Source organism: Myodes glareolus, chromosome 3 (assembly GCF_982192425.1).
Source record: "Myodes glareolus chromosome 3, mMyoGla1.1, whole genome shotgun sequence".
In the NCBI taxonomy this organism is placed as follows: domain Eukaryota; kingdom Metazoa; phylum Chordata; class Mammalia; order Rodentia; family Cricetidae; genus Myodes; species Myodes glareolus.
The window spans coordinates 67,371,761-67,390,680 of NC_142028.1; the positions used below are offsets into that span (position 1 = coordinate 67,371,761).

Below are 18,920 nucleotides of genomic sequence, written 5' to 3' on the forward strand. Positions count from 1 at the left end.
AAACGCAGTCTTAAAACTTGAATAGTGAGAGGATTTCTAAGCCAAGAAGGCCGCAGGAGGATCGGGCCCGATATATGCGGAAGGCTAGAAGGAAATTCTAAGGGAGGAAGGGAGGAGACACCCCAAACGTATGCACCAGGGGGAGGTGGAGGGAGATTTCCCACACAAAATCAACAGCCAAAGAGGTCAACTTTGCTTATAAATGTAGACTGAAAGAAAAAAAAAATCTCATGCTGGTATTTCAGGAATGAAGCCCGGAAGGAGGATGCTGGAAAATCAGAACATGAAAGCTGTTTTGTATAGGGATGTGGGATTCCAGTGTGTTCTACCAGGGAAACACAGAAACTTCAAGCTGAGATATTAATTTCCAAAGGGATCTGAAGCTCAAGTGGTACCCCAGCGAGGAGGAAATGGAGCACCCGAGGAAGGAGTGGGCAGGAACAGACTGCACACACAAGTCATTTATGCATGTTTGTAAATCTACACGATTAGGCCACAAAGAACACAATGGCTGGTCTAGCGCAGTCCTTTGAAGAGGTATAATCAAAACACTACATAAGCACACAGGCAGGTTAGGAAGAGGGAATTAAGATGGCGTGGTAAGCATACCTATCATCCCAGCAGAGGGGACACTGAGGCAGGAGGATCACCATGCATTTGAGGCTAGCCATGTCTCAGAATGGCCACCCTCCTAAAAACCTCCATGAAATAAAGTGTTCCAAGGCCCTTGTTTATGTTTATAGAGAACTATTGACTAACCGTGTTCCTAGGGAAAAAAACAAAGCTATGTGCTATCAATTCTGTGTCGAGACGTCTCACTGTGTAGCCCTTGGCGACCTGGAACTTGTTATGAAGACAAGGCTGACCTCAAACTCACAGAAATCCACCTGCCTCTGCCTTTTTGTCCCTTTCTTTTTAAACACAGAAACTTCACCCTCACTGTTTTCTAGGCTGGCTTCAAATTCCTGAAGTACTTCTCTGAATCTGTTTTTCTTTCTTTCTTTTTGAGACAGGGTCACACTGTGTAGCCCTGGATGGCCTATGTCTGGCTATGTAAACCAAGCTGGCCTCTGGCAGAGAACCGTGTGGCCTTGCTTCCTGATTGCTACCATGCTCAGCCTGTGTGAGATATTTTTATACACCTCTCCGCCTGAACTGTGAATTAAACATATGAAGAAAATAAAATATAAACATCTGAGAGTCGCAATTTATAGTCGATCGTATATAAGATACATCACACACACACATATATATCTATTATATGTATTTATGCATGATAGAGAATGTCTCAGTAAGCTAAGAAATTGGACTAGAGATATGGCTCAGTGTTGAAGGGCACTGGCTGTTCTTCCAGAGGACCCAGATTCAATTCCCAACACCCAAGGGGCAGTTAGTCCACAAACATCTGTAACTCCAGTCCCATGGGTTCCAATGCACCCGCCCCTGTCTGTCTGCTGCCCTTGGATCAAGATGCAAAGCTTTCAGCTACTGCTCCCTGCCGTGATGCATCTTAGACTAACCCTCCTCTGAAACTAAGCAAGGCCACAATCAAATGCCTTCCTTTATAAATTGCCTTGGTCATGGTGTCTCTTCTCGGCAATAGAACAGTGACTAAGACAACATAGTATTAGGAATGCAAAATAAATAAATAAATAAAGCCACATAGAGAAAGAATGAACATTTACAGAATTATCATAGCAAGAGGAAGAATATTTTGTGCCACACATTTTGTAAGCTGTCCGTTTTTATACAATAGTTTAAAAATACTGACTCAAGAAGAAAAAATAAAGCCAGAATAGATTAATAACCACTAAATAAACTGAAGATAATTTAAAATTTTCTTCACTCCCCAAAAGGCACTAGACTAGAAAGTTGTATAGGCAACCTTTGCTAACTCTTAGGGAAAATATCATTCTGCTTTATAAAACTGTTTCTAAGAACACACACACAGAGAAAGCTGTCAAACTCATGTTAGAAGTCTAGCATGAGGGCTGGAGAGATGGCTAAGTGGTTAAGAGCACTGGCTGTTCTTCCAGAGGACCCGAATACAATTCCCAGCACCCACATGGCAGCTCACACCTGTCTATAATTCCAGTTCCAGGGCTTCTGACAGCCTCACACAGACATACATGGAGGCCAAACACACATAAAATAAAATAAAATAAAATAAAATAAAATAAAATAAAATAATACATTTAGTATGAGCATAATACCTAAACTGAACAACAACTGAAACAAAATTTTGGCACAAGCATAGTGGCACACACCTACAATCCTAGCACTTGAGAGAGAGAGGCAAGATCAGAGTTCAAGGCCAATCTGGGCTACAAGAGATTGTCTCTAAAAAACTTATGGGCCAATATTATTTATGTATACATATTAAGATCTTCAAAAATCTAATTATATTAAAAAATAATACAGCAAAACTGATTTTTAAAACCACTTTTTAAGACAACCAGGCATGGTGATGCAAGCCTTTAATCCCAGCACTCAGGAAGGCAGACACAGGCAGATATCTCTGAGTTTGAGGTCAGTCTGGTCTACAGAGCAAGTTCCAGGACAGGACAGCCAGGACCGTTACACAGAGAAACCTTGTCAAAAGGAAGGAAGGAAGGAAGAAGAAATACTGCTAAAGTTCCATATATTCATGTTTGGTTTTGTTCTTATCCAAAAAAAAAAAAAAGCCCTGCTTGTGAGCTGTTTCCTGGGTTACAGACTTCACAGCCTCCCTTGCAGCTAGGCGACTCCAAGTGATGCAGTTACAACAATGTCAGTGAAAGTGGTGAAATTTTCAGGAAGTCTCTTATAAAGAAAACAACATCATTCTTCTCCCACCCTCCTTCCAACTGCTAAGAATACAAATGCAGTAAGTATAATTCCCGAGCTCCAAATCTTTTGTATATGAAGCAATACACAAAGGTGGAAGAGCAACAAATGAGAAGACGCCTAGGGTCCTGACACTATATTACCTATGTCAAGGGAAGCTTTCTTTAAGTGATTAAACACACTTGGTAATGACACTATTGAAGCCCCGTTAAAGCCAAATTTAACCTAAGCACACAATAAAATCAAGCAGAGGTTATCCCAAGTCTGAAAACTAGGCCAACGTGGAAAATTTATTCATTATATCACATTTCACAAGAAGAAGGGAAGTTTAAGATCATTTCAGTAGACTCCCAGCATTCAATCAAATTCAACTCGGACATTATATTTTTAAAAATATAGATAAGGATGTAGCACAGTAATAGAGCTCTTGCCTAGCTTGTACAAAGGACTCGGGCTTGAGGACCAGCACCAGAAAAATAGGAGGTGGGGGATAGAGGGTTTTCTTTTTCACACACACCCCCAAGACAGAGGTTTTTTTAATGTAGCCCTGGCTGTTCTGAAACTCACTCTGTAGTCAGACTGGCCTCAAACTCAAGAGATCCACCTGCCTCTGCCTACCAAGTGCTGGGATTAAAGGCGTGCACTACCACCAAATGACTTTCTTTCCTTCTTTCAATAATTATTTACTTTATTTCACGTTTATGAGGGTTTACTTGAATGTGCCTGGTGGTCCCCGGGGTCAGAAGAGGGCGCTGAAGCTGAAGTTGTAGACAGTTGACAACTGTCACATGAGTTCAGGGAATAGAACCTGGGTCCTCTGCAAAAACAGCCAGTGTTCTTAACACCTGAGCCATCTTTCCAGTCCAAAGATTTTCATTAAAAAAAAAAAAAAGCCTTAATAGAGTAGGAACTGAAGAGAATTTCTAAAGGGACAAAAATGGTACCCATCAAAAATTGTTACAAATGTCATCTTAGAACACTACCTTGGGGTTTGAAGAGATGGCTCAGTGATTAAGAGTCTGGCTGCTCTTCCAGAGGACCCAGGTTCGATTCTCATCACCCATATGGAAGCCTACAACTATTTATAACTACAGTACTAGAGATCTGACACCCCCTTCTGGGTTCTAGGGGTCCTGCATGCATATGGTATGCAGATACACAAGCAGGCAAAACACCCAGACACATAAAATAAAAATAAATAAAGTGTATCTCAGGCCCAGTGAGATGGTTCAGCAGGTAAAGGCTCTTCCTGTTGAGCCTGACATTTGATCTCTGGGACTCACAACGTAGAAGAGAATCAACTCTTGCAAGTTGTCCTCTGATTGTCACACAGATACTGTGTGGCATGAGTGTACACATGCACACGCACACACACACACACACACACACACACACACACACACAAGTCAGGAATTGGGTGAGTCCACTACCACTCAACAGGGTGTATAATTTGATACATTATTATAAGAAAAAATTGAAGCAACATCTTACTATGTACTCCTGCCTGATCTGGAACTCACTCTGTAGGTTAGGGTGGTCTTGAACTCACAAAGGTAGAATGCCTCTGCCTCCTAAGTGCTGGGATTAAAGACATTTATCATCACATCCAGCAAAATAATAATAATAATAATAACATTTAAAATACAGATTTGAAAGAAATGTCCTCACTTGAAGAAATTAATTAACTATATAGAAAATCCATCACGATTATCAGATAACCTGAGACTTGATAAGGGCCCAGCAAGATTGCTGAATACAAAATCAATATTCAGAGCTTAAGAGTTCACATGCACTAGTCTTGGCCAATTATAAATGCATTGGAGAGAAGCCTGTTGTAAGAGCCAGCAGAGTTCAAAACATCACCCACCACCCTCCTGCAGCCTGGAAATTACCCTGGTTCGCTTCGTTTCTACTATCTCTTCCCCTCAAACTCACTCTCCGTCTACTGCCAGGCGTGACGTGGTGGCACACGCCTGTAATTCCAGCGTTTGGGGATTGGAGGCAGGAAGATCAGGAGCTTGGGGTCAGCCTCAGCTACGTAAGTGAGCTCTGGGCCAGTTAGGGATACGCGTGACCCGATCTTTTAAAAAAAGAAAAGAAAATCTCCATTCAGTACTTAATACTCTTTTGTAAACATAAATTAAAGCAAGTCACGCTGTTCCTTTAACCTTTTAATAGCTACTCATTACGTATAATTAGAGCCCAGTTCTTTTAGCCCGTGCCCTGCACAACCTGGCCCCAGCATTCCCCAGCTCTCAGCACTGCCCACTCCCCCCACACTGGCCATATGACCCTCCCCCCCCCCAGTTCCCAACACACACCCGAGTCTTTCCACATCCCCACATGCTATCCCCTCTCCCCCAAATGCTTGTTGTCCCCAACATCACCCCCATGTGCCCCTCATCTGCCTACTCTAAGTCCACTTCATCCCCTCTTTATGTATTATACCGCTACACAGAACACTGTTTATAATCGTGGATTATTTATACAGTCTTGATTTCCCTCTAGCCCATAACTTCTATGAGGTAAAAAGTCTTATCTTTGACAGTTCCCAGAGCATTTGATACACAGCCCAGGAACTGTCTCATACCAAATGCTCAGTAATTATCGGTTGACTGACATCATCACTGAATGGCTGGGTGGTGGTGCGCTCATCAAAGGCCCACTGCAACACATTTGCGGGTTTCTGGCTTGTTTGAAGGAACGGAGGACGGACCTCCAGCAGAGGCCTATCCACATGAGAAGTCAAAAAGCCTTCCAGGAAACCAATGAAGATTTGGGGGCTGATTTAGGGAAAGCATGAAGTCAGGAAGGAGGCTGGGAGCACAGAGCTGTGTCTACCCGTGACTCTTACTCCTTCTCTAATTCAAACCATGATTTGCAAATGGACTCTGCCACGCAGCGACAATGTTCTGTGGTTTTCATGGCCTACTAAGGGTTTGGAGGACAGCAGCTGCTGCAGGGATAGGTCAGGTAACTGGGCAGGTTTGTCTCCTAGCATCTCAGGAGCACGTGGTGCTTCATGGAGTGGACAGAGACAGTGACTCCCCCAGGAACCCCAAGACTTGACCAGGCACTCAAACAAGGTTTCCAGAGGTTCCCAGAGATGGCAATAATCCTGGGAGGATTGGAAGGCTCGGCATCGTGCCCGGGGACAGCTAGAAGGGGCTGCCACACAGGTTCTCGCGTCACCCCCGTCACACAGCCTTAATGACTTCAATTTACCATGAAAGCCCTCGGAGCCAAGAAGGTTCCCTGCCACAATACTCAGGCCCACCAGTCTGGTGTCACTGGAGCCTAGAGGACACACACGGCCACCGTGGCACTGCCACCTGGTCATTAGTGAAAGTGTCTCTCTCCAGGCTTCCCAAAGCAGAGAGGACTCTTTCCAGGCCTCCCTCCGGGGCTCACAATGTTAATTCTTCAGCTGGAAATTAAGGAAGCAATGTTTCTGAGGCCACCTAATGCCAAAATAGTGGCTGCTGGCAATTCTAGAATCTCTGATTCACCTCCGATTCAGGCACATAATAGGTACCCCCTACTGGTTAAATGCTTGTGCGAGCCAAGTGAGGAGGAGTGTTAGAACTGCCTGGGACCCGTGAGAGGCAATCTTCCTGTTTGTTTCTTTTGAGCTCATACACTTGTACACCGCAGGATGTAACAAGGGACTGGCAGAATCCTGCTATCCCCTGCTAAAGAACAGTTGCTGGAGGCCCGCTTAGCACCTACCGATAACCTCACCACCACCACCACCATCACCCCTTTCCTTCCCCTGACCACTGCACCTCTCCTGCAGCCCCTAATCACCCAGACTGGCGGGAGTTCAAGCACTCAGTGCAGAGTTATCAGCTACCGTGGCAACACCATCATGAACACATATCTACTCTGACTCCCCAGTAGAAGGGCACGGGGAGAGAGCTTAGTGGAAATGCACTTCTCAGGCAAGCATTAGGACCTCAGCTTTATCCCCAGACACCCATGTGAAAAAGTCAGGTATGGTGGCATGTACTTATAATCCCAGCACTGGGAAAGCAGAGGCAGGAGGATCCCTGGGACTTGGCAGCCAGCCAGTCAAGTCTAATTGCTGTGTACCAGGCCATTGGGAAACCTTGTCTCAAGAAAACACGGGGAGATGTCTCAGTGGACAAACGTGCTTGCCACAAAAGTCTCACAATCTTAGTTTAATTCCCACCAACCATGGTGGGAAGTAAAAATATTCAACACTGGCACCACCACTCCCCCTCCCCCAACACACTTTTCTTAAGTAAAAAAAAAGGTCAAAACCTAAATTGGACCTCTGGCCTCCAAAAGAAGGATAAACACATGCACGCATACGCACGTGCACACACGCACACAAGCACATATCCATAAAAGTGTGGTGTGTCTCCCCCCCACCACCCCCCCCCCTGGAAGGCAGCATGTGCATGAACAGTAGACTAACAAAGACATTGCACTTTACACAGGCCTGGCTCCCCTTTATCCCCAAACCCCAATGACACCTGAGAGACCCACACTGTGACCTACCTTTTGTCCTCTTCCACCTGAACGCCAATGGAGTGGAACTCTCTTCGGCTCCTGTTCTCGGTGTCCGAGTCTGAGATTGTCTCCACCTGGAGCAGGATGGAGGCGGCATTGGCTGTGGCTAGCCAAAGAAACACTGGGCTCACAGAGGACTAGAATGGCCAGGAGTGGTTATGCGCCAAGCTGGCTGGTAAGTCCCAAACGAAATAGAGTGCAAGTACCAAGATGGAAGGTACTGGGTGCCGCTCAGTGCTCAACACTCACCAAGAACATGGTACCAGGGAAACGGAGATGGGCTGTTAAGAGGCAGCCTCAATCATCAATGACCAAGATGGGTCTACTTGCAGCTCAGGGAAAGTTGCTGGTTTGTTTGTTTGTTTAAGTCTGTATAAGCAGAAATCCCTTTCGATCTCCGTCCATTTGTTCCCAAATACATAGGGCCAGAGCCTTGGATAGTTATTACTGCCAACCATACCTGCACCCCAATGGACGGCCTCCACTTCCGTTGCCGCGCCAGGCTCCGCAGCTCCTCCCGGCCGGGGATAGTCTTGATGATGAGTGTGGGGGGCTTGGGGCTGGCCCGGGGTGGCACCGGCGCCAACTCGAGGGTGCGTGCGCCCATGGCCGGGCCGTCCAGCCCGTCCGCGGAGCTACAGCGCCGGGCTGGGCCCTCTGCTGCAGTGAAGCTCTCATGGGCAGAATCAGTGCTGCTCTGGGCGGTGATGGAGATGCGGGGTGGGGCCTGGCTTCCCGTCGGGATGGGGGGCGGGGCCTTTCTGAAGTTGAAGGCTGCAAACAGGGATGCAGGATGCAGGATGGAGATGGTGGCCCATCATCCCCACACAGCCGCACCCACGTGGTACAGAGGTCCTTGCAGCCAAGGACCACTTCCGTTCTAATCCTACCCAGCGAGAGAAGCGATCTACGCAATTGGCGTCCAGGGACAGACAGAGAGCATACTTACAGGAGCCGGGCCTCCCTGAGACAGAGGCAGGGGCAGCAAGGAGGGGTAGGCAGTCGTCGTCTTGAGAGCAGCCGGCCTGGATGGCCCGGAGGTAGCTGTGGCTCCGCATGCGGAAACAGCCGGGCAGGTCCAGGGCGTCCACGGCCTGGGACTCAAGCTCCCCAAACACGGACCCGCACACGGCCTCCAGCTGCTGGTTGAACTCCTCACTGAGCTGGGAGAGGACCAGGAGGACCTTTATTGAGATGCTGGGCTAGGGTGATAGCAACTAGGAGCTTTGCTTTAGAGAACACCCAGGTCACAGAGGCCGTGGCTCTGTGCGACTCTCCTCCATTAGCGGGCAGAAGGTGTCCCAGGCCTACCTTGGGGCCACTCTGGTCCATTCTTCCTCTGAACACACAAACTCTGACCTATGTCTCCCTTCAGGGAGGCTGCACACGAGACTCCAGGCCTCCACATTTGCCCCTCACCTTTCCCTCACTTGACCCTGGCAGAGGGAACCAGGAACTAGTATTCGCCCTCCTGGACAGCTTCTGGGTACAGAGCAGTCTGCTGGCGTAAACATGTTTTATTATGGTTTTATTTTAGCTTTGTTTGTTTGTTGTTTTTCTAAGCTCAAGGTCACAGTCACCCAGGCTGGCATCAGAACTCAGAGCAATCCTCCTGCTTCAGTCTCCCCAGTGTTGGGATCACACGTGTTCATCACCATCCTTGGCTATGAACTGATTAAAAGCAACAGTAGAAACCTTTGCCCAAAAGGCAGGTTGGGACTTGACGGGTAACGGAGAAAAGTTACCAACCTACAAGTGTCCCAAGTCTCTCCCCGCTATACACACCTACTAACTATGTCTCTCGTTTAACCCTCTGGCCACTGCCCTGTCCTCACTTTCATGGATATGTCTATAGTACAGCACAGGTACAAAGCCCAAACACCACTCTGCATGGATATGAACTTGACTGTGGGCTTCCACTCAGCCAAAGCATGAAGATTCCTGCATGGGCCACGGTGTGGACTCAAGATCTGCCACTTCCTAGAAGTGTGGCCTGGAAATATGAAAATCTGGGGGCTTCAGTTTGCTCCCCTATCTAATGGGAGTGCTAGTGGCACTGGCTTAGGGCTGCTGAGAGGGCTGACACAGACATATAAGACATCTGGAGCGGATGGATACTGGTACAGAGTGAGCTCTCGGCGGCAGGCAGATATCCCAGGACTACCTGGTCAGCACAGGCCAGTTGCTCCTAAGAACTACAACACTGCCATTACTGAGTTCAAGAGCAAACCCCCTGCTGATGGTTGTGCAGAGGCCACTGGACGGAGTCAAGGATGAGGTTCTCAGAAACATTCCAGGGGGACTATAACAGCAAGTGCATTTTGTGTCACCCCCCTGGAAAGATTCAGGTCACCCCAGTGATCTGCAGTCACAAACCTGAAAGAGTATCACGGTCCTTGGGTAAAAGTGCAGCTCAGTGTCTCCCTAATGTGGCCTCCTCAGTGACGGGAGATTTCCCTAGACACTCTGCCCTGACTGCAGCAGGCATCTCCGGCACCACATACCCACAGACCGATGTCCAAGGATGCCAATCTGGTACGTAGTAAAACTGAACTGCAACTTTACTTCTTGGGTTCTCCGCAAAGCTGGTTGGTCATCAGGATCATGGAACCTGCTCTCGAGCTAGAGATGCCACTCTCTGCTTCTGCTGCCTGAATATTTAGAACCAAACCTGTTGGTTTTGAACTATACTCGGTGGCTCTCATGCAGACCCAAGGTTTTGAACTACATTCAGTGGCTCTTGTGTAGACCCAAGGAATGACACAGAACTATTTGGACTTCTTCCTGTGACCTTTCCCAAAGCAACTTCATTACCAGTATGCAGACGTCCAAACACTACAGGTTCTAGATCCTCTAGCAGGTACGTTCTCAGCAGCAGCTCCTCCCATGATTCCTGTACCTGGCTCGGTCCTCCTTTCGAAAGCATTAAGGGCAGCCAGTGCCAGAGTCCCTCCGGAAACACGGGAGCTACACTAACTGCCATTCCTGGGCTTGAGGCACTGTCCTCTGAAACTATTCAGCCCCAAGAGTTCTGCCTAGAGCATAAGGGAGCTGAGCTAACCCTGGCATTCTGGGTACTCTGGGCTTGAGTTGTTGGGGCCTCCAAGATGGATGGACTCTCTGAAACTCCAAGCCCTGCATTTACCTCCAATCCTCTTCTGTGTGAAGCACAAGCACACAGTAGATGCTCAATAAACACTGGCTACTATTAGGAGCAGCAGCAAGAGTGTCTTGGGTCATATTGATAAGACCACTCAGAACGAGAGGCTTCTCTGACCCAGGGGTTGCCAGGCCCTTCAAATCCCACCCACTGATAAATATACTCAGAGTGAACGCCACCCAAAGAAGACAGAGGGAACAGATAGAGGAGAACAAGCAGGTTCCCATCTTCCAATAGGACTGGCCAAGAGGTGACTCGGTCCCCACAAAGAACCAGAATGTAAGGAAACCGCAGGCACATATAGACTCCGAGGAACACGGCACACGAGCTGACCTATACCATTTATGATTATGAAATGATAGCACTCTCTGTGAATACTCCTGTTACCCCTACATGGACTTCCACCCGACTTCTCCCAGAACCCACTCGCAGGAGAGTTAAAGGAGTCTCTTGGGAAATGAGATCCTGCATCTGACTTCAGCCTGAGTCAGAATCACCAGCTGTTTCTAAGCATGCGAGACACAGAGAAGAAAATACTTGGGCTGGATCGAATTGGAAATCGAGCAGGCTGGAGTTGGTGGGTCCAGCTGGGGGCCAGGCAATATCCTGGACACCTGAAGGAGGTTACTCGCTTTGGCACACCTTGGGAAAGGCCTCCCATTTCAAAGCAGTTCGCGACACTGGCAGAAACATAGCGTTGTTTTATATGCACAGCTGAGCTCACAAGAAAGCGAGATCAGTCCCCAGGGGACAAATGCAAAGAGGAGCCTGGAAAATCAGAATATGAGCTGTGTGTGCCAGTGCTGCAAACAGCCTGGTGGAGGCGGAAGGCTGGGGGCAGGGGCTACTGGTCTCAGCACAGAGGTTTAAGTTTTAACACCCAGTCTGGTGCCGGCGTAAGACTTGGGGCCTGGGTGAAGCCTAAATGAGAAGCAGAAATGAGAACCTTCATAAACCTTTGATGATAATGTAGACGAGGAAAAAAATGCTATCAATCATCACCAGAGGCCCATGACAGGGAAGCCAGTCTGTAGCTGAGACACCAGGGAAGGGAAAGGAGGTAAATCCTCTAAGAAGCTGTGCACACAAACCAGTCTTCCCATAGACTCAGGACCGCATGTGCATGGACTTGCATGGTCCAGATTAAAAATGAACACCGAGAGCTCTTAGATCAGGACTATTCTAACAGAAACAACCACAGAATGTATCCCAGGAGATCAGGCCTCACAGAAGCTGCTCTGGCCTTACCAAGAAGAAGCCACAGCGAAGACGAGGTAACCTTGTCTACATGTGAGACATCTCTAATAGTATAATAGCACCCTTCAGGGCACATACTTCCTCTGGACTGTGGACTAGACTCAGTGGTTCACACCTCTCTCTCTCTCTCTCTCTCTCTCTCTCTCTCTCTCTCTCTCTCTCTCTCTCTCCCTCCCTTTTGCAGGGACATTGTTTTCTGAAACAAGGTTTCTCTATATAACAGTCCTGGCTGTCCTGGAACTCACTCTGTAGACCAGGCTGACCTTGAACTCACAGAGATCTGCCTGCCTCTGCCTGGGATTAAAGGCGTGAGATTAAAGTGCTGGATTAAAGGAGAGTGCCACCACCGCCTGGCTGGTGGTCGACATCTCATGAATAAAATGTGGCAGACAGAGTGGCTTCCACCTTCGTTTCTGTCTCTCTGCCCCCACCCTGCCTCTCTAACACTGCTGCGAAGGAGGTAAAGCTCATATCACTGCCTAATGCCCATGGAGAACCAAGTCTTCTCAAGAGCCCCATGGGTAAGCAGGGAAGCCAGCCTTCCTCCAGCCAGACTGTGAGGTGACCGCAGCTTTGCGAGACACCATGCCCAGGTGCACGGGGCTAAACTTTACTCTGGCCTACAGACACCAGCAGATAAAAACCATGTTGTTTTTAAGGGTCTGTGTTTGGACAACTTATTATGTAGCAGTGAATAACTAATTCAAACTATGACGTTAAAAAAAGAACTTACGTGTTACTGAGTTAAATCCTCCAGAACCTAGGCATTCTATTACAGCAACTAACATCACCTTAGTTGTAATAAAATCTCTTTTAAACCACATTGTGCTTTGTGGTTATGTCTTTTGTTTGCTTGTTGGCTTTGTTTTGAGTTTTGCTGTTTTGGTTTGGAGTTTCTTGTTTGTTATTGTTGAAACAGGATTACTTGTAGCCCAGGTAGGCTTTGAACTCACAATGGAGTTCCTAACCCTTCTGTGTCTACCTCTGGAGTGTGCACACCACAACAGATAAGTAATACTATTTTAAGACACGTCTCTCTATTTCGCCTAGGATAGGCCCAAAATTCTAGGCTCAAATAATCCCCCTGCCTCATTCTTCTAACTACTAGGGATACACTGTACCCAGTATTAGACTATATTTAAAGGTTTCTAATTTAAACAATAAAATTAGGTAGGCAATGGTAGTGACTGCTGATAGTCATAGCATCTCAGAGGTGGAGGCCAGAGGATCAAGAGCTCACGGTCATCCTCCACTACAGTTCCTTTCTATACCAGCCTGAGCTACAGGACCCTGTCACATAAAATAAACAAACAAACAAACAACAACAACAACAAAAACCCTGCTAAGTTAAAAAATATAAGCAAGAACAAAAAGTTGACTGGGGGGGGGGAGAGTTCATAATAAAAATTTGAAAAGAATCCCAAGAAATTTCTTTAAAAAAAAACTCAGTGAATCAGGTGGTGGTGGCCCACGCCTTTAACCCCAGCACTTGGGAAGCAGAAACAGGCAGATCTCTGTGAGTTCGAGGTCAGCCTGGCTATAAGAGCTAGTTCCTGGACAGGCTCCAAAGCTACAGAGAAACCCTGTCTTGAAAAACCAAACCAAACCGAAACAAAACAAAACAAAAAAAATCTCAGTGAAATTTAAAGCACAATTTATAAGTTAACAATAGAAGACATTTTAATAAAGTGATAATACCAAGCAGAGGGAGGGAACGTGAATGAAAGGTGGAGACACATGGAGGGAACGTCCCAGACAGAACAAACGGGAGCTCCAAATGGAGACACTCAGACGGGTGGGGAAGGCAATGCTTTCAGAGACGACAATGGCTGGGAATTCCCTAGACTTCCTCATGACTTCAGACAAAAAAGGATAAGAACAACAAATCCTATTCCCCAGACAACTCTAAAGATGGACATATCTGTCAGAAATAACCATTTTGTCACTCTGAAGGCAGATCAAAGGCATACAAGAGGGTATATATGTGTCAGAAAAATCACCAAGCTTTGAGTGAGGAGGACTTCGATCCTGCGCCCATGCCCCAAGGCCCCAGCTCTCGGGGGATGCAGCACTCCAGACAGCAGGCGATCAAAACAGCTGTTGTGTTCCCACGGCCAGAGGCCCCTGAACTGAGCATGATCAGGTACAGTGCATAGAGCAGAAAGGCCAGCCGCAATGCTAGGCTCTGGGGCTAGCAACAGATTGAATGGTGAGACGGCTATGTTTACATTTTTTTTATTGGTGTTGTATGTACATAATGTGTATGCACATTTGTGCTATGGCACGGGTGTGGGGATCCTCGGTTTTCTTTTTCCATCTTTATGTGGGCTCTGGGGGTTTTACTCCGGTCGCCAAGCTTGCACTTCAAGCACCGTTTGAGGCATCTCACTGGTCCTGGCCTGAACTTTTAAAGAGAATTCTGGGAATTCAGCAGAGAATGGTCTGAGAACCTGTACACTGTCCGTCTGCCCCCCCCCCCCATTTCCCTCAGCAGTGGAACGTGTGCACATGTGCAGGAAACACAAGAGCCCCTGGTGATGAATGAAAGCCAGAAAAGGCTTAAAAACAAACACAGGCTGAAAGAGGAAACCTCACTGGCTCAAGGGTTTTGAGGACAACTTCTACCCAATCTTTGGCCTAAACGAGGCTATGCAGCAGACACTGTAGCCATCTCTAGGAAACAAGACTTAAAAAGCAAAAGCAAAAAAAAAAAAAAAAAAAGCGAAGACATCAGAGGCTACATGCTGCAGGAGAAGCAGACTTCACAGGTTTGCTCCAGGAATTAACACAAATAAACAAAGCAGCAGCATGTTTGGGAAGCAAAAATAAGAGCCCAGAATTGTCACACCATATTACCTAAAACACTCAGTATTCAATAAAATATTATGTCATGCAAATAAAGAAAGCCTAAATGGTCTCAAAATGTTGGGCTTATCGCACCCAAACTACAAAGAAGTTATTATAATCGTATTCTAAGAGCTAAAGGAAGCCATGTTTAAAGACTGAGAGGCGAGCATGACAGCAATGACTTCCTGGATAGACATCACAATAAACAAATGGGAAGAGAGGAGGAGTTTAGTCAGGGTCTCCTGGGAGTTTTCAGGCTAGCCTTAAGCTCACTAAGTAGCCCAGGTTGACGCTGAATGCAACATTATCCTGTATCGGCTTTCCAGAACTGTAGACATGCATCACTATATCCAACCTAGGTTTTTTTAAATTAGTATTATGATTATTTTTGAATTACATGTATATGTGCATTCAGGTGCTGTCAAAGGCCAGCAGAAAGCACTGGATTCCCTGGAGCACTGTAATTACAGCATGAGAGGTCTAAGAACCAAACCTGGGTCCTCTGCAAAAGCAATATGCTCCACTAAGTGCTGAGCCATCTCTCTGGGCCCTTATTATTATTAGTTTGTTTTAAGAGAAGAAACAAATGGGGGAGCCAGTAAAAGGGCTCAGGAGGTGAAGGCACTTGCCAGACAAGCCTGTCTACTCCCTGCCTTCCAACCCTGGAACCCACATCAAGGTGAAAGGAGAGAACCAACTCCATAAAGCTTCCCTCTGACCTGCACACGTGCACCATGACATGCGTGTACACCCAAGTACACACCATACATACACATATACATCACACACACATTAAGAAAATTAAAATCACACACACACAAATTAAGAAAAGAAAAAATACGCATTCAAGAGCTGAAAAGTGCAGTAACTGAAATGAAAAATTCCATTGAGAGGTTTAATATAGGACATGGTCAGCAAAGCTGAAGACAAAACAACATAGACTATCCAGTCCAAAAAGTAGAGAGGAATACACTACGGAATAGAATGAGCAAAGCTTCAGAGACGCACGGGGCAACAGTGAGCACGCGAGCATACATATGATGGGAGATCCAGAAAGAGAAGGAGGAGGAGAGGAAAGGAAAAGAGAAAGGTGAGGAGGACAGAAAAAAAAAAAAACCTGAAGAAGTCATGGCCAAAGGCTGAGTGCTTGCTTTTCACCCAAGATGACCTGGGTCCAGCCTCCATCACCTCATAAACCAGGCAGGCATGGTGCCTTGTAACCCAGCCGTTCAGGAAGCTGGGGAAGAAGGACCATAAATTCGAGACCCACCTGGGCTACAGACGGAGTTCAAGGTCAGCCTTGAACAAATTCAAAACTCCTTGTCTTCTTCCATTAAAAAAAAAGAAGAAGAATTTTAGTTCAGACAAGCTCTCGCTACGTAACCCTAGCTGGCCTTGAACTTGCTGTGTAGAAGAGGCTGGCCTCAAAAGAGAGCCTTCCTCCCTCTTAGTGCTGGGATTTAAAGGTACATACTACCACATAGAGCCAAGAGAGAGAGACCTGAGGATATAGTTTCATGATACAGTATTTGCCCAGTGTGTTCAGCTACAGGCTCAATTTTCAGGTACAAGGCTGAGGTGGACGCTAGGGGATGGGTGTGTACCTGATAAACAGAATGTGGGAGGAATTTTCCAGAGTCCATGGAAGGCACAAATCCCAGTCTTAGGAAGTGTACACACAAGCACACACGTACACCATAGTGAAAGTGCAGACACCAAAGTCTAAAACAAAATCTCAACAGTAACCAGAGAAAAATGAGAATTACATACAAAAACGGGCATGCTGCCGCAGACTTCTTAATATCAGACAATCAGAGGGACAAACACTGATCTGGATGCCCCTAATAGCTAAATTATGTCAATCAGCCAGAGCTTTCTACCAACAGTCCCTGGAGCAACTAAAGAACACACTTTAGGAGGAAGGAATTCACCTAGAAAGCGAGAGTGACAGGGAAAAGGGCAGGCGACAGGAGCATACACAACTCAGGAGTAATAGTGTAAAAACGACCAAGGCCCAGGAGTCCGCTCAGTCAGCAGAGTGCCTTCCTAACATGCATGAAACCCAGGGCTCGATCCACAGGACTGCATAAAACCAACCCTACAGATCTGTCACCCCAGCACTCAAGACGCAGAAGCAGGAGATCAGAAGTTCAAGATCATCCTCAGCTACATACTGAATTTGAAACCAGCCTGAGCTACGTGAGACCCTCATGTAGATCCTCGAAAGATGAAAATCAAATGTCACGTGCCCTCCCACAACAAACACCATCAAAATGGACCATATATCTACAATAAAATGCAGGAGACATGAATTTTGTTGTGATCTTGGGCTAGACAAAGATTTCGTTTGATATTAAAACAAATTTTCTGAAAAAATAATTTCATGAAATATACCTCCATTAAATTTAACGTGATTTATTGGGGCCTGGTGGTGCAGGACTGTCATACCAACAGCTCAAGAGGCCGAGGGAGGAGGACAGTAACTTCACGACCTACTTAGAAAGACAGGAAGCAGAGGCAGGCAGATTTCTGTGAGTGCAAAGCCAGCATGGTGTATAAAGCTAGTTCTAGGACATCCAGGATTTCACAGAGAAACCCTATCTCAAAAAAACAAGCAACAACAATGACCAAAAAAAATCATTTATTAAAAAAACAAGTTAAAAGAGTTCTGGGGGGGGGGCTGACAATGGCTCAGCGGGTGAAGAACTTGAGTTCAATCTCTGGAAAGAACTGACTCCTGTAAATTGTCCTCTGACCTCCACATGCACACACCGAAGGACGGGGACACACACACACACGTCACACTAAAATAAAAATATAATCTAAAAAGTAAAAACAAAAAAATTCTGGGACTATGACGACGCAACAGTACAGCACATTCCAGTATGTGTAAGGCCCTGGTACTGACAGAGAGAGAGGGGGGGGGGGGGGGGGGGAGAGGGGAGAGAGAGAGAGAGCGCGCGCACTGTGAGGGGGCCCAGCGGGTAAAGGTGATCGCCACCACCAAATTTGATGACCTCAGCACCCACATAGTAGAAAGAGAGAACAGACTCTCCCGCGTTGTCCTCCGGCCTCCACGTGTGTGCCGTAGCACACATGCAGGTAAAGACACACACAGACAGATGATAAATGAGTGAATGGAACAAGAACGTCAACAACACTAAAATGCCCTTTCTTTAAACGAGATGAAAACCCAAGTCCCTCAACAGAGGAAAGCACCGTAGCGGACCGCTTAGCACTATGTTTTTAGCATCTAGAACTTCAGGAAAATAATGTTTTCATGTGGGCGTTGGGGAGAGAACCCAGGGCCTCATTGATGCTGGGCCGGTATCCCGTCACCGAGCTAGAACCACTCTCCTGTCCCCAAATGAATTTCTATTGCTTAAAAAAGAAAAGGACGAGGTCCTCAAAAATTAAAGTCCCCTCAGGACTCTGCATTATTCAGAGCGAGAGTAGCAAACCTTGTCGGCTCCAGACTAAGTCAAGTCTGCACATTAAAATTACAGGAGTAACCATAAAGAATAAAATGGAATATGTAACTGTCAAACTGGCGTGGGATTTGGCAGAGAGAAGAATAAAGCAAACTCAATCAATCCAAAGACAGCAGCGAAGGAACAGAAAAGTGCCAACTCAACTCTGCGAGGTGTGCTGACAGAAACCTGTCATCAGCGCTCAGGAGGCTGAGGCAGGAGGATGGTCACAAGTTCAAAGCCAGCCTGTGTTACACAGTGAAAACCTATCGCAACACAAATGAAAGACAGACTGACAGACAGACATTAAGGGAAGGAAGAAAAGCATCGTCTAAAAAGCTGGAGAGAACCAGACAAGATGGCTCAGCTGGTGACGGTGCTTGCCACCAAGCCTGACCACTGAAGTTTAATCTCTGGGATCCACATGGTGAAAGCAGAGAACCAATTCTTCCTCCATGTCGTCATCTGACCTCCACGCGTGCGCCCCAGCATGCACTCCCATACCCCCGCAGAATGAATGGAAGGCTCGCAAAGTAAGATGATAGAAATAAATACAAGCCTATCAGCAATCACAATAAATATAAATGTACAAAACTCTCAGGCAATTACCGAATGGATGCAAGGGCAAATCTATTTAAAAAGACCTACCTGAAACATATGGGACAAAACGCTTTAAAGCCAAAGATGGAAAAGGATGTTCAAGGCAAATACTAAAGAGAAAAATCCACCCAGGAGGAGAAGCATCATTAGGGATAACAGGGCAGCATCTCTGGTGCTTTAAGCCTCTCCCTCCTCTTCTGTAAAGCAAAGGCTCTAAGTCACAC

The 18,920-nt window shown here is 46.5% G+C and overlaps 1 protein-coding gene across 3 annotated transcripts in view; it reads right to left on the reverse strand.

Moving 5' to 3' along the window:
- The window catches only part of Dlgap3 (DLG associated protein 3), a 66,735-nt gene that overhangs the window by 12,427 nt on the left and 35,388 nt on the right, over positions 1 to 18,920 (reverse strand). For all 3 annotated transcript variants that reach the window (XM_048434373.3, XM_048434375.3, XM_048434374.3), the window contains exons 6-8: positions 8,312 to 8,525; positions 7,823 to 8,136; positions 7,351 to 7,436 (exon numbers count right to left, since the gene is read on the reverse strand). In XM_048434373.3, the coding sequence (XP_048290330.1) occupies positions 7,351 to 7,436; positions 7,823 to 8,136; positions 8,312 to 8,525 (614 nt within the window). The remainder of the gene's footprint in view (positions 1 to 7,350; positions 7,437 to 7,822; positions 8,137 to 8,311; positions 8,526 to 18,920) is intronic.